Source organism: Panthera tigris, chromosome F2 (genome assembly GCF_018350195.1).
Source record: "Panthera tigris isolate Pti1 chromosome F2, P.tigris_Pti1_mat1.1, whole genome shotgun sequence".
Classification (NCBI taxonomy): domain Eukaryota; kingdom Metazoa; phylum Chordata; class Mammalia; order Carnivora; family Felidae; genus Panthera; species Panthera tigris.
In genome coordinates, this window is record NC_056676.1 from 44,802,902 (window position 1) to 44,819,162 (window position 16,261).

Sequence of the window (16,261 nt, forward strand, 5' to 3'; positions counted from 1 at the left end):
GATTTCCAAATTTTTTCGTGTGGTTGATTTCAAGTTTCATAATGTTGTGATCTGAAAATATGCATGGTGTGATCTCAATCCTTTTATGTTTGAGGGCTGATTTGTGACCCAGCATGTGATCTGTTTTGGAGAATGTTCCATGTACACTCGAGAAGAGTGTGTAATCTGATGCTTTTGGATGATATGTTCTGAGTATATCTGTTAAGTCCAACTGGTCCAGTGTATCATTCAAGGCCCCGATGTATCCTTACTGATTTTTCTGCCTAGATGATCTGTCCATTGTTGTAAGTGGAGTATTAACGTCACCTACAATTTCAGTATTATCAATAAGTTTACTTATGTTTCTGATTAGTTTGCATATTTGGGTTCTTGAACATTGGGGGTATAAACATTTACAGTTGTTAGCTCTTCTTGATGGTTACACTCCTTAATTATGATATAATGCCCCTTTTTATATCTTGTTATAGACTTTGGTTTAAAATCTACTTTGCCTGATACAAGTATGACTACTCCAGCTTTCTTTTGATATCCAGTAGCATGGTAGATGGTTCTTCATCCCCTCACTTTGAATCTACAGGTGTCCTCAGGTCTAAAATGAGTCTCTTGTAGGCAGCATATAGATGGATTTTTTTTTTTTTAATCCATTCTGACACCCTGTGTCTTTTGATCGGGGCATTTAGTCCATTTACATTCAGAGTGATTATTGGAAGATACAGATTTAATGTCATTGTGTTCTTTGTGGGTTTCATACTTGTGGTGATGTCTCTAGTCCTTTGTAGTCTTTGCTGCTTTTCACTCACGGAGTCCCCCTTAGGATCTCCTGCAGGGCGGTTTAGTGGTCATGAACTTCTTAGTTTATGTTTTCGTTTTTGTTATTGTTCTGTCTGGGAGGTCTTTTATCTCTTTCTGTTCTGAATGACAGCCTTGCTGGATAAAGGATTCTTAGCTGCATATTTTTCCTATTCAGCACATCGAATATTTCATGCCACTCCCTTCTGGCCTGGCAAGTTTCAGAGTTCAGGTCTGCTAATACCCTTATGTGTCTACCCTTGTAGGTTAAGGCCCGTTTGTCCCTAGCTGCTTTCAGAAGTCTGTATCTTCGTATTTTGCCAGTTTCACTATGATAGGTCATGGTGTTGATCTGTTTTCGTTGATTTTTTTGAAGGGAGTTCTCTGTGCCTCCTGTACTTGGATCTGTTTCCTTCCCCAGATTAGGGAAGTTCACAGAAATAACTTGTTCAAATAAACATTCTGTCCCTTTCTCTCTGTCTCCTTCTTGTGGAACTTCTATGATACGGATATTACCGCATTTCATTGAATCACTTAGGTCTCTAATTCTCCCTTCATGATCTAGTAATTTCCTATCCCTCTTTTTCTCAGCTTCATAATTTTCCATAATTTTATCTTCTATTTCACCTATTTTCCCCTCTAGTTCTTCCATCCTTGCTGTCACTGCATCTGGTTGTTTTTTTTTGTTTTTTTTTGTTTTTGGTTTTTTTTTTGCATCTCATTTATAACATTTATTAATTCCTCATGACTGTTTCTTAGGTCCTTGATCTCTGGAGCAATAGATTCTCTTGTCTTCTATGCTTTTTTCAAGCCCAGCTATTAGTCTCATGACTGTTACTCTAAATTCATATTCAGATATATTGTTTATATCCTTCTTGAGAAATTCTCTGGCTGTCATTTCTTCCTGGAATTTTTTTTGAGGAAAATTCTTCCATTTCATCATTTTGGCTAATTTTCTGTCTTTTATGTGTTTTAATAGCTTGTTATATGCCTTGCACCTGTGAGTACTTTTCTGTCCAGGGCCTGGCACTTCAGGAAATGTTTTTGCAGTGTGTCGCTTGCACTTTGTTGTTGTGACTCTGGTTGCTTTATCTTCCTACTTGTAGTGGTTGGTGATTTGGACCTTTCATTGTGTATGCTTTAATTTGTTCATTGAAGTAACTCTGGAAAAATTGGAAAAGGGGGAGAGGGGAAGAAGAAGCATATCCCATACAAAGAGAAATGACAGGGGCAGAAAAAAAGGACCAGGAAGAGAATCAAAGAAACTGTAAGTCTCAATCCAGACAGAGAGAGAGAGAGAGAGAGAGAGAGAGAGAGAGAGGAAAATAAAGAAGAGGAGATATAGAAAAGGTGTAAAAAGAATAGTCAAAATGCCTGATTAAACAAACAATAGAGAAAGAAGAAAAGTATACATATATATATAATAAGAATTGACCAAAAACCAAATCAGAAAATGCAAAACCACAGGACAGTTGTCTGTTGGTACGTTGGAACTGGTGGCTGTGTTGGTCTGCAGGAGAGGCCTTCTAGTTTGGTTAGTGTCAGTCTCCAGTAGATAAGCAGCTAACAGGCACAGAGGGGCGGGGTTTGGTGTAAGTGGGTCCTGGTTCCACTGGGGGTCGCTGACCTGTTCTCTGAAGCCCCATCGTGTTGGTGATGGGGAGAAAAATAGCAACACCCTAATCTCTCCTCCCAGACTGGGTGTCTCAAACCATGCTGTTCAGGCAGTTTTCACAGAGCAGCACGGGTGGGCCAGCTTGACCTGCTCCACCACAGTCTCCCGCCTCTCCTAGGCGCTCAGCTGGAATTCAAAACCTGATGTCTTACCCTCTTCCCATAGACTCAAGGGAGGGACTTCTGTCTCCCAGTGCACCCCCCAGATTGCTCCCCTCCCTGCTGGGCGCACACACACAGCTGTGGGTTCAGTCCGGATAAAGTTGCACAGCCCTGAGAACTCTGATCTTGACTCCTAAGTCTGTTTGGAAGGTAGAAACTGGCTCTCTGGATTTTTTGATCCCTGGTTGTGGTCTGGACAGGTTTTTCTCTTGTCCAAATACAATCCCACACTTCCACAGCCTCTCTTTCTCTTCCTTTTGTCTCTTGACCAGAGGTGTTCCCTCTTTCTGTGCCTACGCTGCCCGTTTTATCTGTCTCAATTTGCAAACATGCATCTTTGTCCCCCAAGCTGTCTCCGTACATTGGTGGAGATGTTTCTGTCACTCAGTAGCCTGGATTCCTGAAATTCCAAGTGTTCTGACCTCAATACTACTGTGTTTGTGGGACAAGGGAAATTCTGGTTCTCTTACTTCTCTGCCATCTTAACTCTCCCTCCTCTCTTCGTGACCTTTTATAACACATCTATCCCTTCCTCTGTTTGGAAGATAATGTTATAATGATCTAGTTCTTTAATGATGATCATCTTTGGACAGGCTCTTCCAGTGACCCAAAAGGGAATGGTTCTTAAGGAAGCCAGGGTGTATGCTAACAGTCTTCACCTCTCTGATACCAGATACCCAGTAGGAGAGACTGCTGTCCCTGCCTGTGGATCCAGGATGCGATTATGACCAACCTTCAGAAAGATGGAAGTGGGATCAGTTTCTCATCTGTGTTAAGTCAGGGTTAAAAGCCAGTGGACAAAAAGCTATCAGCTACTCTAAGGTGGCTATAGTCACCCAGGAGCCAAATGAGAATTCTACTGCCTTTCTAGAAAGACTCTGAGGCTGTGACTAAATATATTAACCGTGATCTACAGTCTTTTGAGGGAACGGTCATCCTAAAAGGCAAATTCTTCTCTTAGTCTGCCAAATATCAGGCGGAATCTGCCAAAACTGGTAAGAGAACCTGGGCCCCAGTGTTAAAAAACTTCTTTCAGCATCATCTAATGTCTTACACAACAGGGACCAAGAGGAAGAGGCTAAGGCTTGGAAGAAAGAGAAAAGGAAATATGGCAGTCAGGCCCAATTGCTAGCGGCCCTGTAGGGCCAAACCTGCTTCAAAAATGCCCAACTGCGTCCTAAAAAAGGGATCAGGAAAATGCCTGATCTGCAGGAGGACTGGGCATGAAAATATCCGAGTAAGAGACCCCCCCCCCCCACCCCCAATGTCCTAAATGTCAGCAGACAGGACACTGCGTGGCTAACTGCCCTTGAGGTAAAAGGACACCCAGTTCAGAAACTGCTACCCCACACATGGTGATGGACTGAAGGGGTCCTCTACTCCATTTGGCCTCACTGCAACAAGTAACCATCCATGGACTGGAGTCATCAGTAAAGATGGATGTGGCAGATTAGAAGCAATAAAACTCTTAACTGGAACTACACCAAGGCCACCAGACTGTACTCAGGACACCTTCATCTACATGAGACTCGTGAATGGATATCGTACCTGGAAATTCTTCCTACCTGACAGCAAGAATAGTGAACCCAAACTCCCTGATGCCCTGCTTAGCTTGAAGCAGCCAGAGTGGTCATTGCCCTCTTTGCCAGTGATTTGGGTCCCTATTTCTTGAGCAGGGGTAGGGGGGTGGGGGAGGAGGACATGTTAGGACATGCTAGATACCAGCAGTGGAAGGAATTGCCCCCAAGCCAGAGTCCTGAATCCTTAAAGGGGAATGATAGAGACAAGAGCTGGAGGCAAAGATGGTGATAAATAGCTTACACATCAAAAACCCAGGGGCACAACATCCTGACCTTATGACTTCCCAGACCTTGGGGCTGACAGACTGAGAGCCGCAAGTGCAGAGCCTACACTCTCCCCCTTCCACCTCTGTCCCTGAGTAATCATGCATTTGCACTGCTGTTAACCCCCCGCACCCTTGCTTCCAACCTGTCGTGGAGAAAGGCTGCCGTGATAGTCCCGGTAGAAACTTCATAGGGTAAAAAAGCCCCCTCCCAACCTGTGGAAGGAGTTCCCCCAAATGATTGGAAGCAGCTTGCATTAGAGACCACCCCACTGTATGTCACAGTTCCTTCCAGCCCAGAGAGACCTAGTAATATCCAATCCCAAAGCAACCTAGGGGCCAGTTCCACCTTGTAGAACCTGCCTGCTCTCCCACCTTGGGAGTGTACTTTTGCTTTAAAAAACTGCTTTGTGCTTGCTAAAAAAATTGCATATACTAGGATCTTTTATTGTGTCATGTATAAGCTTAAAATACATGCCATATGAAAACTGAACTTGGCGTAAAGTGGGTTTTGGTTAAATAAAAAGTTTTTTATATACTTTAATGAAGGAGTTTTAATTCTTGTTTGCCATGCTTGATGTTTTTGAGGGATCCTGTTGTGTGTGTTTTATCCTTGGGAAGTTTTTTTTCTTTTTTTTTTTTTGAGCTGAAAATGCTATTTTTATTCTCCTAGCTCTTCTGTCTTAGGAAGAAGAAAAGTCACATTTGAATTCAAACAAGTAATGAAGTCTTTTGTTTTAATGAAGGACTTTCTAAGAATGTTATGAATGAATGTGAATATACGGGATTGTAATAGAAGTGCCACTATAACCTTAGTTATAATATTCCATGTTGTGGACACTATAATTTATATGTCAAAATGCTGCAGACAGAAAACAATGCTGGTTTAGTACTTTTCAGCTTGCTGATGGTTCCATGTTCTCTTTTCCCTTTTAGCCTTAAGCCATCTCTGTGTATTGTCTGGAATTAACAATAACGAAGAACACTGCAGCTTCGAGTTTTTCTGTTTGGTTCACAAGCTAGTCTATAGGTTCCCTTTCAATTCATAAAATGCAACGGTTCTCTGATTTTTCTTCTGATGATTAGATACTGCTAATTTTCTTTTTTCTTGAACTTGTTCATTTTGCCATGATTTTTTTTTTAAACTTGGGATATTTAGTAATCAGAAACTACTGAGTCTACATCTGAACTGAGTTTGCAATATAGACAGATTATAGTTGGGTTTTACTAGTCTGATAATTTCTGCCTATTCATTGGAGTGTTTTAGATTGTTTACATTTTATGTAGTTAGTAAGATTGGTCTCAAGTCTTTTTATTTGTTTTCTATTTGTTCTAGCTAATTCTTGTTCCTTTTTTTCTTTTCCTGCCTTTGTTGGATTAGCTGAGTGTATTTGAGCATTACATTTTATCTTCATTACTGGTTTATTTGCTGTATCTCTTCATTTTTTTAGTGGCTGTTCTAGGGTTACCAATATGCGTATTTAATTTATCTACTTAAATAATATTTCACTTCATGGATAATGTAAATATTGTGTTTTACTTTAGTATGCCTATAACAGTATGCTTCTCTTTATTCCTTGCCATCATTTGTGCTAATGTTGTTATGACTCTTCAATATATATTATAAATCAGTGGTATGCTGTTATTATTATGATTGCTTTGAACAGTGTTTTAAGAAATTAAAAAATAAAGTGTCTGTTGTATTTACCCATTTAATTACTTCTGGCATTCTTCATTTCTTTACATAGATCAAATTTTTCATGTAGCCGTATTTTACTTAAGTTTGAAGAACTTCCTTGAATATTTTTGTAGTCCATTTCATCTTGATGCAAATTCTTTCAGCTTGTGTTTGAGAAAGTCTTTGCTGCTTTCTTTGCTTAACAATTCTGATTTCTAGATTTAACCTTTGGGTTAACTCCTACTTACCTGCTTATGACTAGGGCTTTTCTAGTAGTAGCTCTATTTTCTATTCAAAAGAGAATAGCAAGAGTTGGGATGAGAGAAAAATGGCCAACTGTAAGAAGATGAAAGGATTTTAGTGAGAGTAATAGAAATAGCTTAAAGTAATTCCTTCCTTTTTTGAACTTTTCCAAGACTTTAACAAAAACTCTCTAATATTTGTCAAAAATTTTCACTTTTTATAAGCTATTTATCCATATGAACTTTATTTTTGTCATTTGTTAAATGAAAATGACAGTATCTTAGAGGATTTTTGTGATGATTGTGAAGAATGAATATAAAGCTTCTTGCATTGTTTGTACCCATAATAGTTATTCAGAATATTATTTTACAGTGTAAGACTTACCTGTTTGCTTTTAAAATACATTCCTTTATATATAATACTCTGAAGTTGAGGACTCTTTCTTTTTCTACTTACCAACTTTTATCTCCTGTACTGCAGTGTGCAGAGAATTCTGAATGTGATCCTCTACCACCTCCATTCTACTTTACTATCTTCAGACTCTTTTTTTCTGTCTAGACTTAATGGAGTCTTTCCCTCTCTTAATCTACTCAACTATTTACTCTTTTTTAATTTGTTTTATGTTTTTTACATTTATTTTTGAGAGATAGAATGTGAGCAGGGATGGGGCAGAGAGCGAGAGAGAGGGAGACAGAATCCGAAGCAGGCTCCAGGCTCTGAGCTGTCAGCACAGAGCCTGACATGGAGCTAGAATAAATAGATAAATACTAGATATTTAGATATATAAATTATAATATTTTGATGGAAAAGAATACCTTGTTCTCTTATAACAGTTAAAGGTATTTATATCTTAATCACTGTTTAAAGTATCTGAGTATAAATCGACACTCAAGTATAGAGTAGATGTGAAGGGGTTTCAAATACAAAATAAACAAGTGTTTCTTTATGAAACAGGAATATGGTAAACATTATGGCTCTTGAGTTTTTCCTTTTTTTTTTAAGCAGCATACTTAATATTATACCACTTTTTTAGGAGTAAGTGTCCCATTGATAGCTAAAGTGAAATGAGTCATTATAGTCTGAATACTTAAGAATTTGTGAATTTTATACTTGTTAATGTTGTAATAGCATATAATTAAACACTTTAAAATCTTTGTTACTCCTTTAAAAACTTTAAAAATTTTAAAAATCTCAATTGGATTTAGTAGTACTATTGAGAAGGTACTCATGGTACTATTGGGAAAATTCTGTGCTTCCTGAAAATTTATCTGAAATGCATTTTTTCGTTATTAGAATATGAGAATATTCTGGGAATTTCTCCCTTTTGGAATTACATATGATTAGAAGATGTTTCCCTCCACCCCCCCCCCCGCCCTGCCCCCATGCTTATATATCTTTTTCCAGGTTACTTTTTATATCTTATTTGTTGGCAAAATTTTAATTTTTACATTTGCATATGTTTAGAATATGCTATTTTGATAATAATGCTGTAGTTACATATATTATTTCCTTGCAGAAATGTTTTACTTTTTTTTTCTTTTGGGCTCCTAGAATCTTCAGCCAGTTTTCTTACTGCCATTTGGCTTTCTTTCCTTTCTCTTTTTAAACATTTACTTCTTCATCAAAAATTGGCCAAAGGGATAACAGTGGAAATGCCTTGTCTTTTTGGCAGTACTTTTGACAAGCAAAAATTCTGTGTTTTTTCTTCCCTAGTTGTTTTATAGATTCCCTCAAAATTTATATTTATTTTTTGTGGTCTGAGATTTTGGCCTTACATGATGAAAACACTGTGTTATAATGCAATTTCAGGTTGAATAAATGTTTATCTTGTGCATTTTTATTAAGACAAACGTTTTAAAGCAGAGGTAATGAAACTATGGCCCATGGGCCTACCACCTGTTTTAGTAAATAAAGGTTTTTTGAGACACAGTCTTATTTGTTTACATATTGTCTGTGGCTGTTTTCATTTTTCAACGGGCAGTGGTAGAATTTAGTTGCAACAGACTATACAGATTGCAAGCCTAAGGACAGGCTTTTCAAACCTCAAGTCCTTTGTGACATTTTTTTGACTAAAGGGATTGTGCACAATCCCTTCTCACTGTACTCAATCCCTTCTCCTAATATATGTGCTGTTAGTTGGCCTTTTCTCATAGGGAGAAAGTAGATCAACTGTGGTTAGGATTATGCGATGTGGTAGTGTGATTTTGAACCATCTCTTTATGTCTTAGTTTCCTTATCTTTAAATGGGAATACTTTTAGGGTGCCTAGGTGGCTCAGTTCATTAAGCATCTGACTTTGGCTCAGGTTATGATTTCACAGTTGTGGATTTGAGTCCTGCATTGGGCTCTGTGCTGACAACTCAGAGTCTGGAGCCTGCTTCACATTCTGTGTCTCTCTCTTCTGCCCCTCCCCAACTTGTTCTCTCTCTCTCTCTCTCAAAAATAAATACATGAATATAAAAAAATATTAAACGGGGATACTTTTGCATGGAGAACAGTGTCTAATTCATAGCTTTAAGAGGATAAAGAGATGAGTATAATGTCATTAGCAGTAGGTGACACATTAGAAGTGTCATAAATTAAAAAAAAGTTTCTATTTGTCTCTTTTTCCTCCCTCTCTGCCTTCTCTTTCTCCCTGCTGTTGGTATTTGTTTCAAGTTCAGGAAAGAGCTCATAGGAGGAGTTTTTCAGACAGACAGATCTGGGTATTTATCCCAGCTCAGTCACTTCCTATCTTTTTGACCTTGGGACCTCTTAAGATCTAATTTCATTCTTAAAATATTTAAGGCCTGGTCTGGCACATCGAAGTGTTCAGTAAAGGTCATTAGTGTTTCTTTGTGACATATGATTGCTGACTAATGTACATTGCTTTTAATTTTTTTATGCATATAAGGATTGTTCCTGAAGTAGGTAAGTAAAGTACCTGGATAAGGGTACCATCTATTTATACTACATGTTTTCTCTCAGAGTGGCTAACACATACATACACATTGCTCAGTTCTTTCTTGCTGAAGGAAGTTTTTTGTAAGAAAACAAAGCACAGTTTTATTAATCTAGTCAAGCACCCAGTCTCCTCCAGCCCCCTAGTGAATTCTGGTAAAAATTAGATAGCAGAATGTGCTTTATGCCAGAATGCCTCCATATATACTTTGGTCTTTCTTCCATTAATTTCTGCCTGTTTCACCTTTCAAATATGAGTAGGTCTAACCACTTCAATCCAGTGCTCTAAAAAGAGGAGAGGTTGGCAATAATTATATATGCCTAGTGATAAGAGTGAAGGGGATGTCATAGGCAATAATATACAACAGATTTTCCTTAAATGTGTTGCTGTTAACCAGCACAGTTTGTTTTCTGGCTGGGGAAGTATTCTGGTTCAGGTGGCTCTGTGTGTTTGAAAAGAAGGCAGGAGAGAGATAGGCTAATCTGGCATAAATGGCTCTGGTCCTGTTACTTGAGTAGCATGGATCTCAGAGATAGAAGACAGGCCCCACCACACAGGTGTTTACAGTTAGTACAGTGATGTCTTTCATTATTAAAACGTGGCTTAATGAATATTTGGCTTTGGCTTGTCAGATTAGCTGTTCTTCCTTTCGGGAGGATCAAGTAAAATAATGTAAGGGGGGGCATCAACAGCATTCTCTTCTTGCCCACCCTCACCTCATGTTCTCACCCTTGATGGGAGAAAAGATGTAAGCAGCCTCTTCTGTGGGCTGCAGTTGATGTGTGAAGACATTGGGGGCATACGCATTCCTTCTTTTAAATGTGCAAGGTACTTTTTTTAGTGACTAAAATTAAGTTGATTAATATTGCTGTCAGGGTAGACGTGAGTCAGCGATTCTAATTTTGACCATGAAGGTGAGTGAATGTGTTTTCCCGGGCTTGCTCTTGTGTTCTCCAAATATACCTCTTCTTTGGTGACTTTATTTGACTCTCTGACTCTGGAATTCAGGGTTTCTCTTAGAGATTCTTTATTGCATCTGACAATTGCTGTTGTACTTGCTACTGGAGAGGGTAGAGGTGCATGTCCTTACAAGCTCTGTATCAGTTCATTTGCAAGGCCCTTCACTGTATTTCATTCAGGCTTTTTTGGTGACCAGAGCATTCAGGTAAGCCTTCATTCTTTTCTGCTTGTCTGCATGCCGTGAGGCTGAAGAGCTTAAAGCACATCACTTATTGATGCTGCCTTTCAGTTTTTTTCCCTTCAATTCTTTGTTGCATTTTAACCTCTTTGTCTATTTTTATTTCATTAAAATTTTTTTAATGTTTATTTTTGAGAGACAGAGCATGAGCCAGGGGAGGGGCAGAGAGAGAGGGAGACACAGAATCTGAAGCAGGCTTCAGGCTCCGAGCTGTCAGCACAGTCTGATGCGGGGCCTGAACTCATGAACCGTAAGATCATGACCTGAGCTGAAGTTGGATGCTCAACCGACGAGCCACCAAGGCACCCCGTCTCTTGGTCTATTTTTAACCAAGGAGTTGAAATGATTCAGCCACCTGTTTTAAGTCCTATCCTCAATCTTATTTATACCATTGTGAATCTGGGAGTTGATGGGTTTCAAGTTTTAACTGACTCACCCTTATGAGGGCTAAGGTGAAAAGTATGCAACCTGATCCTATCATCTGTCAGTATGAAGGTAATGGATGTATTTACATACATATGGTGTTCACCACATTTTCCCTCTGTTAGGAACTTTTGTAAGGAAATGACATTCTTGCTTGTTTCATGAGGAGCAAAGGGCAGTATTTTCAGAAATAGCTATGTGGTCCCCAAGAGAAAACATTCTTTTACCATGAAATGTACTTACCAGACATTTTGGGAAAATTGCAACCTAAATAAGAGATATAACTGTAATGTGTTTGGGGTTAAAAATGACCTCAAAACATTTTAGTTTGTATTTTTGAGAACAGGGTATCTTTTATTAGAAATTAGAGACTTTCAATGAAGTAAAATGTGTTAAAAAATGATGCATACTGGTTGGAAGCAGATAGTGAGCTCATAATGATGGAAGTAATTCTAATTTTAATAGTAAATATTGTAATTCTTGTTTTGCTTTTTATTTAATTTGGCTGAGGTAGGATTTGGATGGAAGCTGATCTGTAACTGATGCAATTAAGATGTAATTGAAATGAAAACTAGGTGAAATTATGAAAAGGATTATTTTCTAATTATATATGCAACCCTAATTTCCTAACTATAATTAAGAAAGATTTGCATTTGCACATTTGGTAGTATTTGTTTTATAGTATAGATTTCTGTAAGTACCATGATTAATGGTCATTTTTAAAGTGACTAAAATTTCAGGATTATTACAAATTTTAAGCAAATTATTTTTTTTCTTTTGAATAATAAAAATGTGTAATTTGTAGGGAAGCTTTCTTCACTCTTATTTTTTTTAACTATTTGAAATCTTATATTTAGTCTATGCACTTTACCCTTTTTTTGCTGCTAATCACTTTTAAAAAATAAAAACTTGTTCTCTTACTTTAAAATGTTTGTCATCTCATGTATGCCAGATTTATTGGACTGCAGTAGTTTTAGTGCATTTTGGCTGGAATGTTTATTATGACATCACTGTAATCTATATACAGTATGTGATTTCAGATGGTTTCAGTGTTAAATATTTTCATAATTATGCTAGTTTTGGCAGTTCACTTGGAACTTTTTCACATTTCTTTAATGAACATGTTTTACTTCTGGGCTTTTGAGACAACCATATGTTTCAAAAATTAATAGTGTGTTTTAATGTTAACGTTGTGCAGAAGTGTATGACTACAGACATTTTTAAGGATGTAAGCTGAACTAAAAGTAATTACAGTAAGGTTTATTCATAGTAGTAGTCCTTTAGTATTTAGAGACTATAACATTCCACCAAAATAACAGAAGATGTCATTATAAAGATTGAATAGTGAAGTTGTTTTTTAGAATGAAACACTGTGAAGTTTGGTTTGCATTAAGTTAAAATGACATAAATTCATGTGAAATTTTTTTTAAGATAGCAAATCTGTTACTGTCTGCTTGTCTTGAAGTTTCAAACATTTTTTTTTCTTTTGCTAATACATCACTAGCCTCTGAAGCTGTATTGTCTTATAAAAGATTCATCTTATATAATTGTTCTCTTAGGGTGGCATTGAATAAAAATTTTGTTGTCTAAAGGTCTTATCATTGTTATTTTCTTTTAGTATCTTATTAGATTGGTAAATTTAGTGGTTTTCCATCTTTTCTTGAATTTTTCTCTTCAAATATGTAAAATAGAAAACTGAATTCCTCACCATTCTTGTATTATCAGTTTTATTATTAATAAATTGATGAGGCACAGTGCACCATCAGTTATCCTTTGTATGTAAGGCAACTTGCTTTTTTTTTTATTTTTAAAGTTTATTTTATTTTGATGGAGAGCATGCACAAATGGGGGAGGGATGGAGAGAGAGAGAGAGAATCCCAAGCAGGCTCTGCACTGTCAGTACAGAGCCCAATGTGGGGCTTGAACTCATGAACCCTGAGATCATGACCTGAGCCAAAATCGAGTCAAATGCTTAATCGACTGAGCCACCCAGATGCCCCAAAATGTGCTCTTTTATCCCCAAAATGGGAATAAGAAGATGGCTGATGCTTTTACCTCGTATTACTACCCAATCTATTTCCTTCCTATATTGCCTGTCTTCTTGAAGGGGCAATCTATGTTTATTATTCACGCTTTAAATTCTTACTCACTTTTTGAACTATTCATTTACTGCTCCTACTCTTGTTCCTCTACTAGAACTACTAAATCTCCTTTCTTATTGGTTATTGGCATCCTAATTACCAAATCTTGAAATATGGCCAAGTAGAATGAAGACTGAGAACATTTTTATAGTTCTCTTAAATTTTTTAAATTTTTATTTTTTTTAATGTTTATTTTTATTTGCGAGAGAGCAAGAGAGTGAGAGCATGTGCACTTAACCGACTAAGCCACCCAGGCACCCCGCATCTTTATAGTTCTTAATGTTATCTCACTTTTACTGAACTGGTTCATGCCTTTAGTTTCTGGTGTGGTTCTTTCACCTTACATTGTATACTTTGGCTTTATTTGACTAATCATTATTTCTTGTACATGCTACATACATATATGCTGCTTTTGCTAATGGTTTCCCTCTATGTAACCTCCAATCTTAGCCTAAAACTTTCCTATACTTTTATAAGCCTGACCTCTCTAGTTCTTCCAAATAGTTCTTAATAGTTCTTTCTGTTCCTAACTTAAAAATAAAGTACTGTGTAAAACAAGCTATATATGTTTTTAGTGGACTCTGAAAATTAGTATTATATCTAATTTCGCTTTGTACATTCAACAATTAGCACATAAGAGCATTATATAAACTTGTTGAATCAAGGTAAGAAAAGAGTACTGTTTGCACTGTATAAAGGAATATGTTTTGAAAATGTATTGAAGTTTTTGCTATCCATATCAAAACCCAATTAAGCCTTATGTTTAATGAGAATAATAATTCAGTAAAAATAATAGGATGCAAAGGATTCTAAGGATTATTAAGATTAATCATTAAGGTGATTAAGAAGACAGCTTGGATTCTTAACACACACAATACTGGGGGTCTTACCACGGAAACAACAAACAGGAGACAATTAAGACCTTTTCCATTTATTTTGTATTCAAATGGCAAGTGTTTAAAGCTTTGTTTAATAGTCTTTTTTTGCAAAAGTCATATGTAAGGATTTCTTGACGTTATCAGTTGGTTTGTTTAGATACTCAAGAAAGGAAGAATTTGTGGTTTAAACTACTCGTTATTTTTAAACAGTGTTTGAGAATGCAAATTATAAGAATTGTTTGGTATACAGATTTTTAGAGCTAAAAAATAAAATTAGAGTCTAATCAAATTTAGTAACCCTAAGCTATATATTTAACTGAAATATGTCTCCTAATTCTTGAGTGATGATTGATACTTTACTTTTCTTAAAAATAGGATGACCATGAAAGCTGTGGTTCTAATTCTACCAACCGTAGTACTACTGAGAACACAAAATCATCAGTAAAACCCCGAAGAATTCAGCAGGCTGCTCCCACAGATCCTGATTTACCACCAGGTAACTTCTGAATGGGCTTGTTAAGGCCAAAATTACACTTGTTATTAATCATTGTTGTAGCCAATTGTAGAATATACACTTTAGTATTTAGTGTCCTAAAATACTTAGAGTACATGTGTATGTGGGTTTGCTTCATAACATAAGAACACATTGAGTCCAGAGCCCTCCAAAATGTCTTCTGTTCAAATTTTGATGCTCTTTTGCAGCAGGTTGTTCCTAAAGTTTCTTTCTTACATCCTGTCCGAGCAAAGACATGCCTCTGCTTTCCCATAGTCTCTTTGTTCCCCTTCCTTCTTTTAAAAAAAAAATTTTTTTTTAATGTTTATTTATTTTTGAGACAGAGAGAGACAGAGCATGAACGGGGGAGGGTCAGAGAGAGGGAGACACAGAATCTGAAACAGGCTCCAGGCTCTGAGCTGTCAGCACAGAGCCCGACGCGGGGCTCGAACTCACTGACCGCGAGATCATGACCTGAGCCGAAGTCGGCCGCTTAACCCACTGAGCCACCCAGGCGCCCCAGTTCCCCTTCCTTCTTGATTAACAGTAAAGACACTAGATTGTTCTGAGTTTCAGTAAACTATAGAATTCACCAGGAGGATCACCATCTCTTTTATTTCCTGAAATATTTATTTACCTAGAACAGTAGTGGCTTACAAATAGCAGTTGCTTAGTAACTATTTAATGAAGAAGAAACCACGATCATGACCTATCAGCCCCGTGCCAGAGTGCATTGTTGCCTTTTTAAGTTAGGGGTTGTTTTTATCAGTCACTTCTCTTTTGATTTTATTCATCAGTCATTTCTTTTTCTCAGAGGTATAGTTGATGTTAGTATATATTTGTTTTCTGGGCCAAAGGTTTGTAGGCTTTCTGTTGGGTTTAACCTTTAAGTTTTGACAGTCTTCTTGCACCATCTACTAACAGACTGGTGTTAGGTACAGCATTTCATAGCCCTCCTCCTCAGATATGTTCTAAGTTAAATTTCAATTGATTAAACATTTTAAACTAGTGTTACAGTGATGTTAATGCTGATGCTTTATATATTCTGAATTTCATCTAACAAGTCTCCATAATACCTCTGGCTTTAGAATAGATTAATTGCTACAGCTGGAGAAGGTGCCAAGAGAAGATATTTTACTTCTGAATGTTTCTAATTCTACTTGGAGTGATGTGATGGTTCCAGAATCTTCTTTCTTTCTTTCTTTCTTTCTTCCTTCCTTCCTCCCTCCCTCCCTCCCTCCCTCCCTCCCTCCCTCCCTCCCTTCCTTCATTTTTTTCTGAAATTTATTGTCAAATTGGTTTCCATACAGCACCCAGTGCTCATCCCAACAGGTGCTGTCCTCAATACCCCTTACCCACCTTCCTCTCCCTCCCACCCCTCATCAAGCCTCAGTTCTCAGTTTTTAAGAGTCTTTTATGTTTTGGCTCCCTCCTTCTCTAACCTTCCCCCCCCCCCCCACCCCATGGTCTTCTGTTAAGTTTCTCAGGATCCACATAGGTGTGAAAACATATGGTATCTGTCTTTCTCTGTATGACTGATTTCACTTAGCATAACACTCTCCAGTTCCATCCACGTTGCTACAAAAAGGCCATATTTCATTCTTTCTCATTGCCACGTAGTATTCCATTGTGTATATAAACCATTTCTTTATCCATTCATCAGTTGATGGACATTTAGGCTCTTTCCATAATTTGGCTATTGTTGAAAGTGTTGCTATAAACATTGAGGTACAAGTGCCCCTATGCATCAGCACTCCTGTATCCCTTGGGTAAATTCCTAGCAGTGCTACTGCTGGGTC

The 16,261-nt window shown here is 37.4% G+C and overlaps 1 protein-coding gene across 17 annotated transcripts in view; it reads left to right on the top strand.

Annotated features, from left to right (window-relative positions):
* Positions 1-16,261, top strand: part of VPS13B (vacuolar protein sorting 13 homolog B) — a 798,280-nt gene that overhangs the window by 51,567 nt on the left and 730,452 nt on the right. For all 17 annotated transcript variants that reach the window (XM_042972776.1, XM_007073303.3, XM_042972777.1 and 14 more), the window contains exon 4: positions 14,345-14,465. In XM_042972776.1, the coding sequence (XP_042828710.1) occupies positions 14,345-14,465 (121 nt within the window). The remainder of the gene's footprint in view (positions 1-14,344; positions 14,466-16,261) is intronic.